At 38.6% G+C, this 19,038-nt stretch overlaps 1 protein-coding gene across 1 annotated transcript in view; it reads right to left on the reverse strand.

Moving 5' to 3' along the window:
- The window catches only part of KIF26B (kinesin family member 26B), a 269,683-nt gene that overhangs the window by 39,635 nt on the left and 211,010 nt on the right, over positions 1 to 19,038 (reverse strand). Inside the window, exons 7-10 of the mRNA XM_053938124.1 lie at positions 18,596 to 18,689; positions 16,258 to 16,520; positions 13,423 to 13,606; positions 9,421 to 9,580 (exon numbers count right to left, since the gene is read on the reverse strand). Of these exons, the coding sequence (XP_053794099.1) occupies positions 9,421 to 9,580; positions 13,423 to 13,606; positions 16,258 to 16,520; positions 18,596 to 18,689 (701 nt within the window). The remainder of the gene's footprint in view (positions 1 to 9,420; positions 9,581 to 13,422; positions 13,607 to 16,257; positions 16,521 to 18,595; positions 18,690 to 19,038) is intronic.

Genomic DNA, 19,038 nt, shown 5'->3' on the forward strand with positions numbered 1-19,038 from the left:
TCCCATCCTCCTGCATAGGCATGTAACTTAAAAACACTTCACTCAGAGCCTTGACTCTCTCCCTTGGAAATCTGTTGTTTCCAAGGGAAAAGGAGCACAGTCTAGGAGCACAAAAGATTCTGCTACTCTATTTATAGCTGGAGGCAGACATGAAAATTGTGTTCAATCCTTAAAAGACTGCTCCAAGGAGATTCAGGTTCCACTTGCACAGAGATTATGAGGTGCTTTTAACAGCTCACCTTGTAAGGGCTCCCCCTCCTTCATTCTCTGCTGTCTCTGAGCTGAGAGATGTAACAGCATCCAAAACAGCTGCCACCACTGCTCTCTGGAATCACCTGCACCAAAGGGAGCCACAAGGGCTGATATTTCTGTCAGTGTGGACATACATTTTGTCATTGATTTTCAAAGAGACTGAGGTTTTGTTTCTGACCAAGAGCATGAACTAAGGAATGGGAAGAAAACAATTTGGTAAATTTCACCATCTCTCAAAAATAACCCATTGGAAAATAATTTTACATTGTAGTAATTTTAAATGCAGCAGTTTTTTTTTTATGGGATGATAAGGCAAAACAAAGCTAAAAGACAATATAGATAAAACTGCTAAATCTGCTATCTGATATTAATTTTACTGAGTCTTGTCAATATTGCTAGAAAGCATATCACCAAATGACACTTACAAAAAAAAAATTAAAAACTGAAATAATCAAACAAATTCATCCTGCAGCACGAGAGAGGTAATTTCATATTTCAGAAGATAGTTCTAACCAGCCTGCTTAAATCTAAAAAGTCTATGCATATTTTAAAAAACCCACATCTGTTCATTGTATATAGACCTGGAGGCAACCACCAGCTAAAAACTTTGATCATCCAGCAGAATCTTGTATCTGAAGAACACAAGAGGATTATCTCCATTGCTTTACTCCCAAATGTATTATGAAAATAAGAACTTCAGTTAAAAAACATCTTGCAGTTGTAATGCCATTCAAATACTCTTGAAGCAGGAAGGCAAACTGGCTGAAGTATCCTCTACTTACAACAACACAGTTCTCTTAAAAGCTTCTAGGGCCTGTCACTCCTTTGAGAGGGTGATGTCTAAATAGAGTCCAAGAAAAGAAGGAGTTTGAAGAAAAAATGTTCAACTATCTGCCCAGAAAACGTAAGCAAAGGTTATGTTTATTCTTAAGTTAAAGTCACAAATACTGTTTATATATACTGAAGAGGGAAAAAAAAAATAGTCCTGTTTGTGCCACTTCAGTAGTCTCAAATCCCCATTTGTGTGGTAAGTTCCTGCATAAAGTTCTTGAGCTTCAAATTCATGGTCACAGACCCATTTGCAACCAATCAATAGATGATTGTACTTTTGCAGTTTTCACATTCACCAATTCCATCAATTATGTCCCTTGCAATTCCAAACAAACTTAACATTAGGTAACACTTAACCACATACTGCCTCTTTCAACAAATAAGCTGCTAATCATCAAATACGGAACATGAAATATCCCTTAGCAAGGATTTGAGGATTATCTCATCTAATTAAATATAAGCATGTTTTCTAATCTGTGGGTTTAAGCCAAATCCCAATAAAAAGATTTCCATTGATTTACATAGAGTTTTGGATCAAGAACTGGGAGAATTTGATTTTGCAATTTGAAGACAAAGAGACCTTAAAAAAATGTGTAACTAAATGATGAAGGAAAAAAATTTGTTAACTCAGTTAAATCATCTGGCACAGGAATGGATTGCTAGGGTAGGGTCTTGAGAAACACACCACTGAGACTTTCTGGATTTCTTTGACAGTCATGAAAGTGTATCAATCCATCCAACCACTGTTTTTCAGGCTCCTAAAAGCAGATTTGATTCTAGTAGATACACTGGAACACATTTTATTTTTTATTTATATAACTGCTGGCCATCCGTTGACACTTGACAATCAATGACGAAGATAAATTATCAAAAGGAACTACAGATATTGAAAATTGTCAAAGATTTGGACCCAGAACTCTGCACTGAAATTGTATAAGCCTAGCCCTTAATCCATCTTAAACAGTTTATTATGCAATTGTTAATGGATATTTGTTAGTTACAAGTTTATTTTGCTTTTAAATTACTCTACCAACTAAGTGTTCACTTCAGCTCTTGAGTAGTCACTAATATGAATACCTGTTAGCATGCTTTAAAGTTTATATTCCTCCACATCATTACTCTAAAGTAAGAAATCATTCTGCCACTTTGTCTCACCCGACACAATTCTCTTCTCCTGTGTGTATTCACATCCTTGAAACACTACAGAGCAGTTGTCATCTCTTCTCTCAAAGGCCTCCTTTTCCCTACAAGCTATGAATCTTTATTTCTGTCACAGTGTTCTTCCAGGTGAGTAACCCTTTCATTTCAGACCATTCATAATTCTTCTTGCTTCTCTTTTAAATTCTCTGCAGTCTGTAATCTTTTCTTAGCAATGAGATGCACAATTCCAAACAAGCAGCTATATACTGGTAGATAAAAAGAAAAGCTATTTTCTTTGGTCTACTGCAGTGGAATGTCTTTTTGCTCTGAGTCACACTGGTTTTGTACAAGCAAAGAAGGATCAATACGGAAATGAAATTTAATTCAACACATCATATCCATATGCAACTATTCATGAAACTGGAGATAACCAAAAATGTGAAATAAGTCTAATAAAAATTATGACATGCTTTTTGATAATTTGCTGCATTGTACAAGAGGTAGTTATTCCAAGGATATGACTATTTAAAAATTGTTCAATTATACATGAAATGAATTATCACCACATTTTCATGAGAGAAAATGTATTAATGTTCAATTGAGCCTGAACCAATGGTTGAACAGGTAAGAATAAACTGCTGGATACCCTGACTGAAGGTTCAAAATGATACTTTAATGAATTAAGTACAGATTAATTTTTGTATGAAATTACCACAATGGCCTATTTGGGTTCCACTCAAGCTATATTTCAGGAATAACTGCACGCTACTGGATTGCTTGTTCATTACCAGCCACGTCTGTGCTGGCCCAGGACCAAAGTAGTGCCCTTCTGTGATGCAGCTATCTGATGTTCATAGGAATGGCTATTTAAATGCAATTAGTAATTGCTGTTAAGTCTCACTATAAACCACAGCACTTCCCTTCTCATTTAATTTTGCAGCCCATCATTATTTGCTGCTTACAGTATTCATAAAATACTAATTCACTGAGTGATTCAAAGAGCATTCAAAGAGATACTTCATGAGGCCTGATTCTTCTCACTTGAATGCTTGTGCAGAATGGAGTTTGTCAGCTGAGGTCTGTTGTAAAACTGGTGCAACAGGAGTTCAAGTTCAGTGAATGCAACATAGCCACTTGTACCCATTACACACGTTCACAGACACCGCTGCTCCAGTTCCTGTCACGTTGTCAGACTGGCAGGACTGAGTTGAAAACCCAAAGCTGAGAAATGGCAGCTCCACTGCAGCTCTTCTTTTGAGGATTTTGTCTACTGTCTCTTGTTAAGTTGATGATGAAATACAGTGCTGTAAGATGTGTGCAGATGAAGCTCAAATCTCCACTATTAGCAGTACAAACTATCCTACAATAAAGGGCATTGCTGGTGAACAGTACTACAACAGCAGTTGCTGGAGCATGCAGACCCATCATCTGCATGCTCCTGAGCTGCTGATTAAATTAGTCTAATAAAATGCAGGAAGTTTTTCTACATTCACAAACTGTGCATCCCTAATTCCACCTATTTTATATAGTTCCCTAGAATAAAGAAGGAAATTGCCAGAAATTTAACCTAGTAAACTGTCAGATACAGAAAAGCCCCAAAGGTGAACATAATTGCCAGATGCTCATTGTTTTCATGCTGTCCTCATTATATGCATGCTGCCAGAGTTTCATTGCTATTGCAGTCAACTGCATTGCACTTGCCCAGTGACAAAGGGCATGTGCCTAAGGCCAGGTCCTCCACTGGTACAAGGTGGCATTGCTCCAGTGGCTTCAGTGTCTGTTAGCCAAAGTTCTGGTCCACATAGACCTGGCTGAAAACATCAAGGAAAAATTATTTTGTTCCTGAACGGACCATATTTTTGATAGCTAATTTGGAACTATTTCACGTTCAACAAAACATCCATTGACCACTCTACTACACTCTCCTACAACTGGATCATTCAAGGGTATTTCTTAGGCTTATTTCTCTTTTTGAATAGGCTTGTCCCTTCTTCCTTGTTTGATTCCCAGTTCCTCTCTGTGAATTGTCTCCTCTACACACAATTTCAGGGTCTCTTGGAGCTTTCCCATTCATCTTAGACCATTTCCCAGCCCTGTGATTCTATTTCAGTTGTCTCACATGTCCTCATTTCCCCCCTTCTTCTGCTCTCACAGTTCCTCAAGTAAAACAGCAAAACATTTTTTCATCCACTTCTAGTATATTCAATATTAAGTTAACACAGAAAGATCAGAGATTCTGAAGAGCACACCAGATACTTTTTCTAAGACTGTGATCTTTGAATCATATACTCATTGAGGAGGTGCAAAAGTTAAGGAATAGAAGACATAGATGAAGCAGTGGAAAGTAAAAGTGATTCAAATTTCTTAATGAAAAACAAAAAATTCTAGTTTCAGCTGCTGATGAAGTAACCATTAAATAGATTGCTCATTTGACATATAGTTCAAATGTGTCATTAAATTCTTAGATCTAGTAACCAGACATGGTTGCGTGAATCCAACAAAGCTAGGACTTTGTACAAGCTCATAAATAAGGGTAAAATCTCTAGTACTAATAGTAATTATTGTCCAAGAAAATCCTAACATCCCCCTGAAAATCCTAACGTCTTTTCTGAGAAAAATAATATAACTCATGCTAAAAATGCAAAGGTAATTCATATAAAAAAAAAGATACCTGGCATTTCAGTTCTTCTCACACACAGATTTTTACAAAGATGAAACAACTGCAGTTAGATACACCCATCTACCTAAGAAAAGAAACTGAGGTACTGGATCTATCCAAACCCCATTTTCATTTTTTTTCAAATAATGGACTAACAATTTAAAGAAAATATCTGATATACACCTCATTCTTTAAACTAGTATACCACAATACTATAAGCCAACACTTTCCCTTTTCACTTTACTCAAAAGTAATACTATTCTACATTTGACCAAAAAAACTCTCACATTCTGTATGCCATTGGGACTATTTATGTGAGTCATTAACTCTAAAGAAAGGGGAAAATAGGGTAACACTCCTAGCAATAGTGAAAAAGTATATACTGCTTATTGCCGACTCTGAATGCCCTTTACAAATCATGTTTGATTTTTTTTCTATTTCAGTTTTATAAATGTGAATAAAGAAATAAACACCTGAATAAATTATTTTCCAAAGGTCATGCAGAAAGAAAGAATGGATTAACCCATGCTTTAAATACCAGATTAGATCTTAAAACACAGTGGCTCTGCCATGAAGCCTCTTGTGCAACCTTGCACCAGTCACTTAATATAATTTTATTTTCTGCACATAGGATCAAATAAAGCAATACCAGTATGTAAGATCTGTCAGGAAATGCAACCATATGACAGAGAAGCAAAAGTGCCAAGAATAAAATTCATGCTTTTAACTCACACTCATCTGTTTTACAGACAAGACTCCCTCCTTGGATAAGCATAAGCATGTAGTTGAAAATATAGGATGCCTCTAGAAATACTAGCACATTAGGATAGCACATTAAGAGAGACGCCTATTAAATAAAACAAGCAACAATTTCTGGAAGAGATTCATAGAGCCTTGCACTTTTCTAAACAGTTTCCTTACATTCTCACAGTCATTAAAATGCCTAAAAATGATTATTTCCGAAACAGCATTACTATGAATTATCACCACCCATGTTGCCTAGCAACTGGAGTAATTTTTGAATAGTGAGCTATATAAACCAGTATCTGGAGTTTGTGCAAATGGGTGCTCATTTGAGGGTTTAAAACACATTCATCTTGGAAATCAGAGGCAGATAATACAGCACAGACATAAAACTAAAATACTCTTAAAAACATAAAATGGCACTAACAATTACTGCATCTTAGCAAAACCCTTCTGTAGCAGATCTAAACCCAGCCATATTTGGTCACTGACTCTCTTGCTCTTCCTTGAGCTTGCAAGCACCCCTTTCCAATTTTTTTGAAGATATTTGACATTCCCATGGAGAAAATAATGCTTGCCTAATCTTCTGAAGGATTTCTTCATACCTCGAGAGCAAAAGAAACTGGTGACATTAAATGGCAATATATTTAAGTCAAATAAAAATTCTATTTTTATATATGACACTGAGCTGGAAGAACTCAGTAGCTCATACACTGACAGAACAATGCTCTTACTAAGGTTCAAAATAGGTCTGGAAGTAGTGACAATAATAGTGACACTGAGAGATTAGAGAGAGATTAAAAATACATATATGAAGTATACAAACTCCCAGAAATCATTAACTGGTCATTCATTAGCTGCAAGTATTTTCCCAGTGTAGGAATTCTTGTCCCATCCTCATACCCATGTGAAATTTGACTTGAATACAAGACAAAAGCCCCTAAACTATATCAAACCATATTGTTTGATGTCCAAGACTTTTTACATTACTTTCTTACAACTTCAGAAAACAAGTTCCTGCTAAAGCTAGTATAAATCTTTGTAACTATTCCCAAAATGGGAGTGTATGGGGGGGCTCTTCCCAAGGGAGAGATTCCAACTGAATGGTTTCCAAGGCTTAGCCTTATGGGTAAAAGCTAAAGAAAAGCAACATGTGCTGAAAAACAGCATGTGTCTCTCATAGAGACTGCAGGTGGGGAGGCAAATTCATCCCTGGCACAAACACAGAGACCACTGAAGGCAAAGCAGTGGCATCTGCTTACACCAGCAATTAATCTGAATAAGCTTTTCCCTACAACTGCTACCTGTGGAGATAAAGATGGATACAAAACTGAAGAGAATTTAAGAGCCTCTCAAAGTTTAGAGAACCAAATTTTTGCAGTCAGAGAAAAACAATGCACTGTGAGTTTCCAGGTTCCCAGGAAGCCATGCAGTGGCTGCTGACAGGCTGCCATAAAATACTTAATTGCTGTTTAATAGCTCAGATACAGAAAAGATGCTCCATTTTGTCTGCTGCTCTATGGAAATTTACTGAGACCACACACAATGTGCAGAGCTGTCACATAAGAAAACACTTCCATTGTTTTCCTTTGGTCCCACTCAAAAAAGGCAGTTAACAAAAATACAGTTTTATACTTTACAGTGAAAGAGAACACCCCCTAGAGAATGGGGAATTACCCCAGTTAGAGAGGCTAGTCACTGCTCTAAATGAGAGGTGCCACTGAACACATATCATCTGTATCTGTGGGGTACTGAGCCTCTTCTGCAATGCAGCACATGCACATCCAGATCCCCCTTCCTCTCATCTCCACCAAGGAGCAGGACACAGCTGAACTGCCGGATCACTGACCGAATGGTGTCGGTGCTCATCCAGCCACCAAAACTCTTATTTCCATTGCTTAGGAATAGACCACATATGGGAAAATTGTTTTCTAAATTCTTCTCAGCAAGAGGAAGAAAAGGTTAGCTCCAAAATATGCCAGTGTATTTTTAAAAGTCCTCTTAGAAACAGGATATTGACTCTGAATTACAGATGACCAACCACTTCTCTAAACCATATAATATCTTCTTATAGGGAGAATTCTTATTAGGAGTGAACTAAAGAGGGGATTGTGGCCTGAAGAGAGCTTTGATCTTCTTTCAGCAGTACAGACATTGATGAGAAAATATGCTGTCATCTCTGGCTGTGTAGGCTCAGAAGTGCAACAGCTGGGAGTCACAGCAAAAAGAGATAGAACACACAGCAATTAAAAGATGTGTTTGGTAATGCTTTTCTTCTGGTCAGTCATTGCCAGGAAAGACAATTGTATTTGGTAACTATTCCTTGTATGTTTAGTTCTAGCCTAGTGAGCATTACTAACATTATCTTTTGTATTCCTACTAGTGACCTTCTCTTCAATCCATAAAATCCAACAGGAAGAAAGACAGGTTTGTGATAAGCATTGCCTGAGTTACACTTTGTGAAGTGCAGAATTCAAGGTATTTTCATGCTATGACAAAGTGCATGATCCACGAAACATTCAATGAATACATAGAAATTTGGTTAGTCATTAACTGAATTCCAGGCTGATTAAGCTCCAGGAATGGGAATATTTCCAGAAAGCATGTTTTAAGTCCAGACTACCAAATAATTTTTGAAACTAAAGGTTGGAAGAGAAACAGATTACAACCAATATCAATTGGTTATAATAAATATAAATGATTTTTACTTGACAAATGAAGACAAAAACAAAGAAGTAATCTTGAATGGACATGTGCAAATAATATTTGCAGCTTTTTAAATGCTAAAAGGGGTAAAATGCATGGACTGAAATACTGCTCTGTGGATGACTTGGTTCATTCTCCATGTCATCCTGTTGTTCCTAACTCATGATGTCATACACCTGTCCTTCACAAATGGTGACATTCATTGGCAGTTTGATTACAAGATGCTACTGGAAGCCATTCCCATGATGCTAGCTGCTACTCCCTAGGATCTAGGCTAGAGAAAAGCAATACCACACACAAAATCAGAAACCTTTCAATAGGAAGGTAGCATGACTCCCTGGGCCGGGAAATGAATCTGAGCTTCCTCTCAGACCTGCACACATGATACATAGGTAGAGGCAGTGATGACAAGAAATGAGCACAAGGAATACCCACTAGGTGAGCAATTCCTCTTGTTTCCCAGAAGCCACCTGCAGTAGCAAAGGCCACTAGTTTACTGTAGCAAATAGGGCCCACTTCTTTTTTTGCACATGAAAAGCTGACACTGAGATTCAAACCATGCAAAAAAACCCTGCAAAGTAACCTTAGATCACAGAAGGAATCTCATGACAAACATGAATGCTTATTGTGACATATATTTCCAATAAAGTAAATTCCATACAGTGGACAGCAAGATAATTTTCTCTACAGTGCTGCAATATTCTCTTTCTCTACGGCAGCAATATTCATCTCCTTGGAACAAATATGAAACACTCTCACATGCTTTGAAATATTAAAAAAATCTTTGAACAGCCACAGAAAACAAAACCCTAATGTGTTGAACTTCAAGCCTTAAGATCTTTCAGTCACCTAGGTCCTATTACAGCAGGCTTCTTCCTTTGAAACCTATTTGTCAAACACAGTTTGTAGCTACCAGGTGTAAGGTCAGATAAGGTGTCACTGAACTTCAGGCAGCTTTTGCCATGGCTCAAGAGGGCTACATTGACCCCAGCAGGCTGTTTTCCTCCTTCCCAAATCTGCCTCAGGCAGAGACAGACAAACAGCTTTAAAGCATCCTCTCATTAGGCAAAACCCAGACCACCACTTACTTGTATGGGATGTGTTTGCTTCCATTGACAAGGGCGAGGATGACATTGCCCAGCGCTGGCAAGGAGAGGCAGAGGCCAGAGCTTCCCTCGCGGTTCTTGCTGAGCACTTTCACGCAGCTGCCCAGGTCAATAAGGTGCAAGCGGCTGCGACCTCCAGACACTGCCATAAACAAAGAAAGCAGACAGTTAGTGTGGGTCTCCAAAAGCAGCTTCCCAGGAAAGTAAAAGACTCACTGTGACTTGTGAAGAGGAAACAACCCAGAAACCTTCCCTAATTCCCCTTAGCAGACACGGCTGTAGGGGTCCCACTAATGCACTGTCAGCCTTTATGGCTGTACATTGCTGTCTACTCTGCTGTCTACCTGCTTAAAAATTGCTGAGTACTCACTTGCTCCTGCAGGCTTAATTCTGTGAGAGTCACCAATGTGACTATATTTTTTGAAATATAGCTCGATTAGCCTGCACCTGACTTGGCTCTGTTTCTTTCATTTTCACTACTGTTTCTCTGTCTGGAAAACTACAGGCTGGGAATTCCTTCTTAGTAAGCAAGGATACTTCTCTTATTTTTCCCATCCTGAATATTGTATCTTAAGAAGACACTGTAGCATCTGTGGGATGTTCAACTTTTCCTCAAGTCTATATACTTTCACAGTATCGTTTTAGCTAAGAAGTTTGCCAAGACTTGGGTGATGGATTGTGAAATAGCACCTCTGTTCTAAGAACAGTTTCTGTAAAACAAGCAATAGATCTTTATGGTTTTTTCTTGTTTACTCTGCATCAACATACTACTTCCAGAGTGAAAAGATGCTACCATTGAAACACCAAGATTAATTTGCTCTCTTTAAAAGTCTATGGTTCCTTATGAATCCAGGATGGGAACTAAGTAGACTACACAGAAGTGCTTCTAGCTCTCTACTATCTCAGAACAATTTCCTAACTGATTTTTTTGCATCTGATCTTGGACCACTCCTCACCATTCTCAAGAGGTAGTTTAGAAGCAGTCTGTAAGAAAAGGCAGATTTATTTCTAGGAACTTAACAGGTACAGAACAGAACAGAACAGAATCACCATGTTGTAAGAGAGAGGTAATAGCAATATTTGAGGATACAAACACACCTTAAACAGCAGCACAAACACCTTCACATCTGAGTTTAACTCTATGCAAGTTAATTCACGGCCTTTTTGACACAGGATCTCAACTTGCACATTTGATAAGAAAAAGAGAGAAGCTGAACAAAGACAGAAGACCTTCTATGGGAATTGTGAATAATATTCCAAAATGTATCCAGTATCTCTATCAACAATTGTTAAAACTGTGACTTCTTCTGCTTTAAAGTCCTCTTAGTTCTTCAGCTGTATCAGGTGTTAAGCAACACTGGACTTCTATGTATGCATCTCACCAGAAAGTATCCACAGACACTATGGGCTCCTGCACTGACTGCAGAAAATTAGGCTGCCTTGGGGAACCAGTAAGGCACCTGCACCTCTGAACTGATCACACAGGACCTTTGTCTCCCCTCTAAGACTCTTTAAAACCCTTAAAGAGTCCCTGAGTCTTCTAACATCTCTGTTCTCAGAAGGCTGGAATTCCATACTTGAGTGTCTCACAGTCATTTATTTAGAAAAACAAAGAAATGCATTTAGTTGCTACTGCAAATGACTGTGGGTGACTTTACTGAATCATATATAATAAATATTTCTGTTGCTAAGATTGCCAGATGCCAGGGAAACAAAAGAAAATGGAAGAAATTAATACCTTTCAAAAACTGTCATATTGTTTCCACATATACTCCTATTACACAACTTGAGGAAATCCAGACTAAGATAACTTACTGGTTGTTTCTTTCTTATTTAATTTACATGTTGAAGTAATATTTTTGAGATGGTAGATCCACTTGATTAATCTGAAAATGAAGCTATTTGTTAGGCAAGTTGTCCACTAATGTGCCTGGCTACTACAGAGAAAAGAAGTAGAACATCCTAATACTTGGGTTTTTTTCTATGGTCACAGAGACTTTGCAGAGCTGACAGTTGAAAAATGACAGTGATCCAGTTCTGCTACAATGTAATTTATTTCAATGGTGCTAAGCCTGCTTCATGACATTCCTGGTAATGAATTTAACAAGGAGGTAAGTACAGTACCAATGCCTTATTCTAACAGTCATTTTTTACCAAAATCACACGTTATCCAGCCCTTTAATCTCTTATCCTTTAGAAGCTGAGTTTCTTTTTTTTTCCCCCTTTCTTCTTATTCTTTTTTAATCCTGTTACTGGAATCTATGTATCTCTACTATCTTCATGGGTTTTTTTCTCAGAAATCCTTCATTACAGCAGGAGACAGTGATAATCACTAGGCGCCCTTTCTGAGCAGCTGGAATTCCCCCTCATTCAATTATCAGTGGGATCTGACCCTGCCTAGCTTGTAAGGCCACTCAGATATGGGAACTTGAAGACAGGAGTATGGTCTGGCCACGAGACAAAGATATAACTAGAGGCAGTGGGCAAAGCATGCTGTATTCTAATCCAATGAGGATCATGTCTTCTTTTTCTGAAATTATAGCCACCAAAAAATAATATTTTCCCTTTTATTAATGGTATTTGAAAGTAGAAGAAAATGACTGTGTGTACATGTACTTTCATGCAGTAAAAACTATGGAGCATTAAATAATTGCAATAATTATTCCCTCAAAATCAGCCATTTTATTCCTAGAAACCAGTCTGTTTGAGTATTCACTGTCTTCCTTTCCACCACAGGGTGGTTAATTAATAAATCTTTAGTTAATTGAGATTTCTGACTGCAAATTCCACAGGGGTTATTACTTAAATACATGCAAGCTGCATTTCCATTTAGAGCAACTTTTTGGTTTTTTCTCCTATAAGTACAGTCAGTGCAAATTTTCTTCATTTAAACATTAGACATTAATACTGCAGTGGTGATCACCCACTACACATCGTGCCTTGCAATCTATTCCTTATTACCAATAGCCTATGCAGAGCCAGGATCTGAAACATGCTGTTTCTGCAGAACTGCTTAAGCCTGTGAATTTAAAGAAGCAGATTTCTCTGGTGTCTTTCAAATAAACATTTTTCCCTGTAAAGAAATGATTATTTTAAAAATATATATATTTTAGTGTCAGATTTTTCTTTTTCAGTGGGGGTGCTTCCTATAGTATACAAATCTTTTATCACTGGAATTTACTTACAAAACCTCTCTCTGTATATCTTCAGTCAAAACATTTTTGGAGACTTGAAACAGAAGACAAACATAATAAAAAATATAAATGGTGTGAGAAAAAAGAAAGCTTTGAAAATTATAGAAACATAAAATTAGACATGGAAGCACCTTTTCCTCATTTAAAAGTGGGATATGGAAGTAACAACACAAGCCAGTGAAAGCATACATGAAAAAGAGAGGGAACAAGCCTATCTGAAAAATCCAGACCCTTTACAAAGAACCATGAGAGTCCTTTCTGCACACACAGTTGGGCCAGCAACTAGAATATCATGTGTCTCTGAGAAAGGGTATCGTTTATGGGTTGTCAACATCAGCTTCCCAGTTTATGGATTGCCAGAATCAGCTTACACACACACTGCCCAATTTAGGTGCCAAAGAGGAACAGTTAACATAAGGGGGGCAAGGAATTCCGGTCACCACAATATTTTAATCCATGACCTCAACACTATCTGTAAAGACAATGATAAAGGCCAATTTGAAAAGCACCTTTTTTTTTTTTTTTCAGATACAGAGGCCCACACAGGGCTGTGAACTGCCAGTGTCTCCACAAGAACAACTGAACTGACAAGTGACAGTAATAATCCCCAGCGGCCTTTAATGGCCTTTGGTGGGTCTTCACCAGGCACTGGACAGCCTGCTTGTATGAATGGCCCCCCTCCACACTGAATAGAGAACTCTGCTGATTTTCACCACTAAAGGATATTGTTTGAAGGCCCAGTTTCCAGGCAGGCTTGGAGGAGACAGAGAGGAGCAAGAGCACAGCTTACTTCCGCCTTTGCCGCTCTTCTCCATGCGGTACTGGTAGATGTGCAGCGTGAAGAGCATGTGGGAGTTGCGGTGATCCTCCTCATCGCAGTCCCGCTGGCTGCTGCGGCGGGAGGCGATGGCGGCGTCCAGGAAGAAGGCGGCCTTCTCTGCCGTAGGGGCGCGGAGCTCGCTCTGATTCTGAAGCTGCAGTTAACACCAGGGAGAAATGGCTGAGAAATTCCCACACAGGTAAACACCACCAGACAACTTCCTGCAATCAACATATGGTGTGGACACGTTGGCTTCTACTGGAACTAAAAATGAGGAGGTGCCCAATGGAATGAGATCCTCCTGACACTGGCAGTGGCAGTAGCATGCCCTCCAGGAGCCCTCATGGCTAGAAGTGGGAAAAAAATTGCAGAAGACATATCAATCCCAAACTCAACAGCTGGCAGAAAACAGCAGCAGCAGAGCTACGTGTTACCCTTCAGAAAGTGTTAGGAGGAAGCAGTCCACAGATAAATCTCAAAAACAACAGGACTGAAGCTTATGTTCTGCCCCATGCCATATGAGGAGCAGCCCAGAAGTCTTCTCCTTGCCCCTTTATTATGCACCTGCTCATAAGCCAGGTCAATCCATTAAATGGAAGAAGGCAGCTAATGTACAAATATTCATATTTGCTGGACCTTGATCCCTGTCACCAGCCTGCTCTCAACTCTTCTAAATGACAGACAGCATAGGAGAGCAGATATTATCAACCCCTCCTAACATTAGGAATGCATGCATGTTTCATGGCAGCTATGACTAGTTTGTCTGTGCATGGGACACGTGACTGTGCAATCTGATGGCATTAGTTTTGGCACTACACAGAACTGGCCCACAGCCCATAGGATAGATTTGTCTTGTCTGGCATAAAACCAGCAAGGAGCTCCCTGTTCATGGGGTTTGTTCCCCTGCTATATAATATAGCTGACAGTAAAGTTCTCCAAAAGACAGTAATTCTGTTTTTTCTTTGCAACCATTAATCAGTCTGAGGAGGGATAAAGCTGAGGCTGTGCATAGGATTCAGTGACACAGCTGAAAGCTAAGCTCTCTCAGGAAAGAGGGAGGGACAGGAAGGAGTTAACAAGGCCAGCAGAAGGCAGGCCAGTCTGTGGGCTGATCTCACCAATGTAAGCAACAAGAAAATGTGCATACTTGGAAAGGTCCAGTGACAGACAGTATGACATATGGTGATCAGTCATTTGCTATACACACTGCTGATTCTGCATATCTCCATGTCTATAATATAATATCCTCCCTTCATCTGAGGATTTGAAGAATTCAGGTGTATGACACATGACTCCAGAATGTCTTGTAAGCACACATAGAAAAGGCTTCTTTCCTTGCAATTTAATTCAGTCTTTCACACTGCAGAGATACATAGGTGTCTCATGGAGCTACCTTTTTTTCACTGGTCTAAAATAATTAATTTTGTATATAGCTGTACTGTCTGTATCTATATGAAAATAAGCTACCATAATGGAATATTTTTTATTATTGCTATTGTGCTAAAATACCTTAGCATACACAATAAACAATTAGGCTCTAAGGAGATGCTGGTTGTGACACAGTTATGCAACACGTGCAACATACATATGTGAATTCTTAACTGAGCCATCCATCACCCCAGCAGGAACTGTTCAGACTCGAGTCTCTCATTTTTACTAGACTGCACTGGTTACTGGATACCAGAGGGTGAGATCTTTTGTGATATAGTACGTATTTCATAAAACGCTAAAGTCAGGAGTTAAGTGAAAATGAAGAGCCTAATTGCTATTTAAAATCAAAACACAACTTTTTAGTCCTTAGGTAGAATGCAAAAGAATGGAAAATATGACCTAAGTATGCCTAAAAGCTTAAACCACAAAGAGATAAGGCACAAAATTTATTACTTGCTGTTTAAAATCTCACAGTTCACAACTTGTGTGGATGTGAGTCATGATCTCTAGATGCTTAGAGGTGGATACAGGGTACATGACCCTGTAGGTCTGTTCCCTTCTCCCTCCATTCCCCATCCTGGAGTAAGCAGGGCTCTTGACAAAAGCAGCCTTTGCCTTTCAGGATGAAAGAATGTTTTCAAGCTCCATCACCTTCTTTTGCTCCCTCTTCATCTACTCATACAAAAAACAGATTTACTCCCTCACAAACAGCAAAATGAAAGAATAGGTCCCTCTTACCCTCAAACCAAAAAAAGGGGGAAAAATAGGGCTGCTGAGAATTTGTCATAATTACCCAGAAAATAGATGAGCCAGTTACTCATTCCTGTTAAAACTCCAAACCGGAGAAGAGTTTGAGTTTTTATTGACTTGCCCAGCTCAGGAATTTACTTCTTGGCAGCAATTAATAAGTAGCAATTAATGCTCCATAAAACTGCTAATGCAAATGCTATAAATAATGTAGTTTATAAAGAAATAAACAGCCATATTAATGGCCTACAGAAATTTATGCAGTACTGTAAATATTTTAGGTTGTTGTTTTACAAAAGAGAGAACACCCTTTTGTTTCATTTTTCTTTTTTTAAGAGTGAGGTGAATTTTTGTTTGCTCTGAATGTTTTCACATTCTATTCTATTCTATGAACACAAGCCCTTGCTCTATATCACTTATACCAGAGGTACAAATATTTAGGCCAGGAGAGCAGATGGCCCTGCAGCTGCAGGTCATGAAGTTCTTGCATGTTTTAAAGTAAACACTGTCAAGTCTATAAACTTTATGCTCTGGGTAGCTCTTGAATTTGAACCATCTCAATAGCTCCAGAAGAAACCAAAAAAGTCATGTTTACTTGTTTCAGTGTAAAATTAATCTTGGATTCACCTGCATGCCACAAATGGGGTCTTCACAAAGGTAGACACCTGGGGACTGGCCATCTTGCAGGCTGCCTGTAGCCACTTCTGACAAGAGGTCTCTCAGATTTTCTTCTTTTCCCCACACTTCCACTGCAGAAATCCGGACCGAGAAGCGTGCTCCTGTCTTCTCTTTGCGTTCATTAATCAACTTGAATAGCCATGAGATGGCACAAGGAATTATTCCAAGGTTTTGCATGGAATCATCCTTCCCAATCATGGTGTATGACTTCCCTGTCAGGAATGGGGGGGATGAAGAAAATATAACATCATTCCCAGGACTTTGGCAGCCTTCTGCCAAGAGAGGTTATCCTTCACAACTTTCATGAAAATAACTTCACTACAACAAGGACAGTCAGCAATGGGAAAATATAGGCAGGTAGACAAATAGGACATGGAAAATGCAGATGAAAGTTTGAGCTTCTTTCAAAAATCATTACTTCATGCATTCCCCTGACATCTCCCTTTCCCAAGGCAGGCCCCCACCTTACAATGCTGCAGCATCTGATGTGGTTGAATCATGGAGGGAATTGAGCAGAGCAGGAGTGCCATGGTCTCTAAAAACCTCTGCTTTGAATACTATAAGTGTTTGTTCAATACCATTTTACATCAAAGCACTAGATTGTATTTCAAATGCTGGAGCTGAGATTGACATAATCTCTGATCCCAGAATCACACAGATGTAACTTCATTCAGGGAAAAAAAAAAACCAAAACCAACCAGGTATATGTGATCACTTGGTGCAGAAGTGGGTCCACTACAATTAATATTTAATCTGGGTCAAAACCATCCCCTGGTTATGTATTTTTTAACTCTGCAATTATAGCTCCAGCTTTTTTTTTGCTGTAAAAGTTTGTTAATTAAGAACAGACATAGAGTACTATCTTAAATTGCTTTAGGTGTCACTACATATAATGCCTTTAGATGAGTTTCCTAAAGCTCCTAAATTTATAAGCCAAATGATAAAGGTATACATCCCTTCAGGCAAGTACTTGTGGCTTCTTTACCTTGTTTTATTTCTTATGAATCTATGTGGGGAAAGATCAGTGAAAAAAATACTTCTATGCACATGTCTGTGTCAAGGTCTGGGTAGGTCCATGGTTTGTGGAACGGAGGTGGTGCAGTTACCAAAGCAACTGCAGAGACCCAACTCGTGCTTCAGCAAAAGCCTAGCTAGGATACCTCTCTAAAGATGTGTAGCACTTGTGAGAGCCTGTTATCTAGTGGCTTCCTTTTCCATCTCGTTTGCAATGTTGTGTCTGGCAGGGGAGTTAAATATCTAAAAGCTCATCCTAGTGTCACTCCTGCCTGGTCCAGAGGGGCCATCTGGTGTAACTGGAACATCAACTTGCTCCATTCATTGTACCAGACCTGGTTGCATTGCAGCATTCAGTGCTCTCCAGGTTTTGTTGCCTATAATTTGAGATAATCGTGGCCTGATACAGCTTGATTTTCTTTACCACCTGCAAAACTGAATTATCCTTTTAAGTTATATGTGTACATCTGCAGTTCTTTGAGATAGTAAAGAATGGAGATCATTGCACACATGCAATAAATCCCTCTCCATTCAAAAGACAATACTTCCAAAATACAATTATATAAACATGAACAAAACATATGATTAATCTCGAAATCCAGTTATTTAAAAATAATAGTGTATTAATGATGATGATTCTTCTTTTTATTGTCCTTCCATGAATACCTGAAATGCTATTGAAGCATGTCCAAAGTGTGAGTTTTGATCCATCAGCAACAGTTAACCACTAGAATAAGATTTTTTGGAGACACAGTAGAAAAAAGCCAGTAATGAGTGAACTGTCTAATCAGGGAATGGAGTATAAATCAAACTGTTTGAGTGCCCAGTCACACTCCATAAGAGTGCCATCACAAACATCAAGTACTTGAGTGAATATTTATTATACACAGCTTGATGAAAGTGGCATTTGGGCAAACCCTCACCAACACCAAACACATTTGGAAAACTGTAGATCACAGTTGGACCATTCATTAACAACTGAAGACAATGAAAGACAAAATTGCTATAATATTTAAGGGCTGAAATGAAGCAATAATTCAAAGGTAACTTCTGTTCCAAAGAGCATGCTGTCCAACATTTACACAATAAGAAAAGTGAATAAATGTGTAAGCAAGAGGTGAAGATGTAGCACAAGATCATGCACAGGTACTTTCAAATACAATTAATAAACACAGACAAAGAAAAGTTTGTTTTCCTTAACTTAATAGACTAGCAATCCTGCGTTAAAAATATTCATTTTGCTGCTTGAGTAGGGAAATTTAGCAATACCAACCAAGCTTAGCATGACCAAAGCAGAACACGCAGCCATCTGCCCCATTGACCACAGACTGGATTACCTCAGCCACAGTCCCAGCACATACTTCAGCCTGTCACATGTGTTGGGAAAAAAAAAAAAAAAAAAAAAAAAAAAAAAAAAAAAAGAATAAAAAAACAGGAAAGAAAGAAAACAAAAGCATTAACAATAACAAGGAAAATCATTATTTTCACCGGAAAGTGGTAGCAATGTCTTCCCTGCTTCAGATACCATATTGAAGTATCAAAAAATCTAATCCTCTTTATCCCATTCATACAACCTGTGCTGTTGATAGGAATGACATTACTTGTGTAAGCACATGAAGCAGGACCTTTGTTCTGGATCAAGTAAGTTTCATTTGCTGATGCATCAACATCCTTTGTGAAGTTAAAAAAATACACATATTGTAAGGGGCCGTAGTT

This window comes from Vidua chalybeata, chromosome 3 (genome assembly GCF_026979565.1).
Source record: "Vidua chalybeata isolate OUT-0048 chromosome 3, bVidCha1 merged haplotype, whole genome shotgun sequence".
In the NCBI taxonomy this organism is placed as follows: Eukaryota; Metazoa; Chordata; class Aves; order Passeriformes; family Viduidae; genus Vidua; species Vidua chalybeata.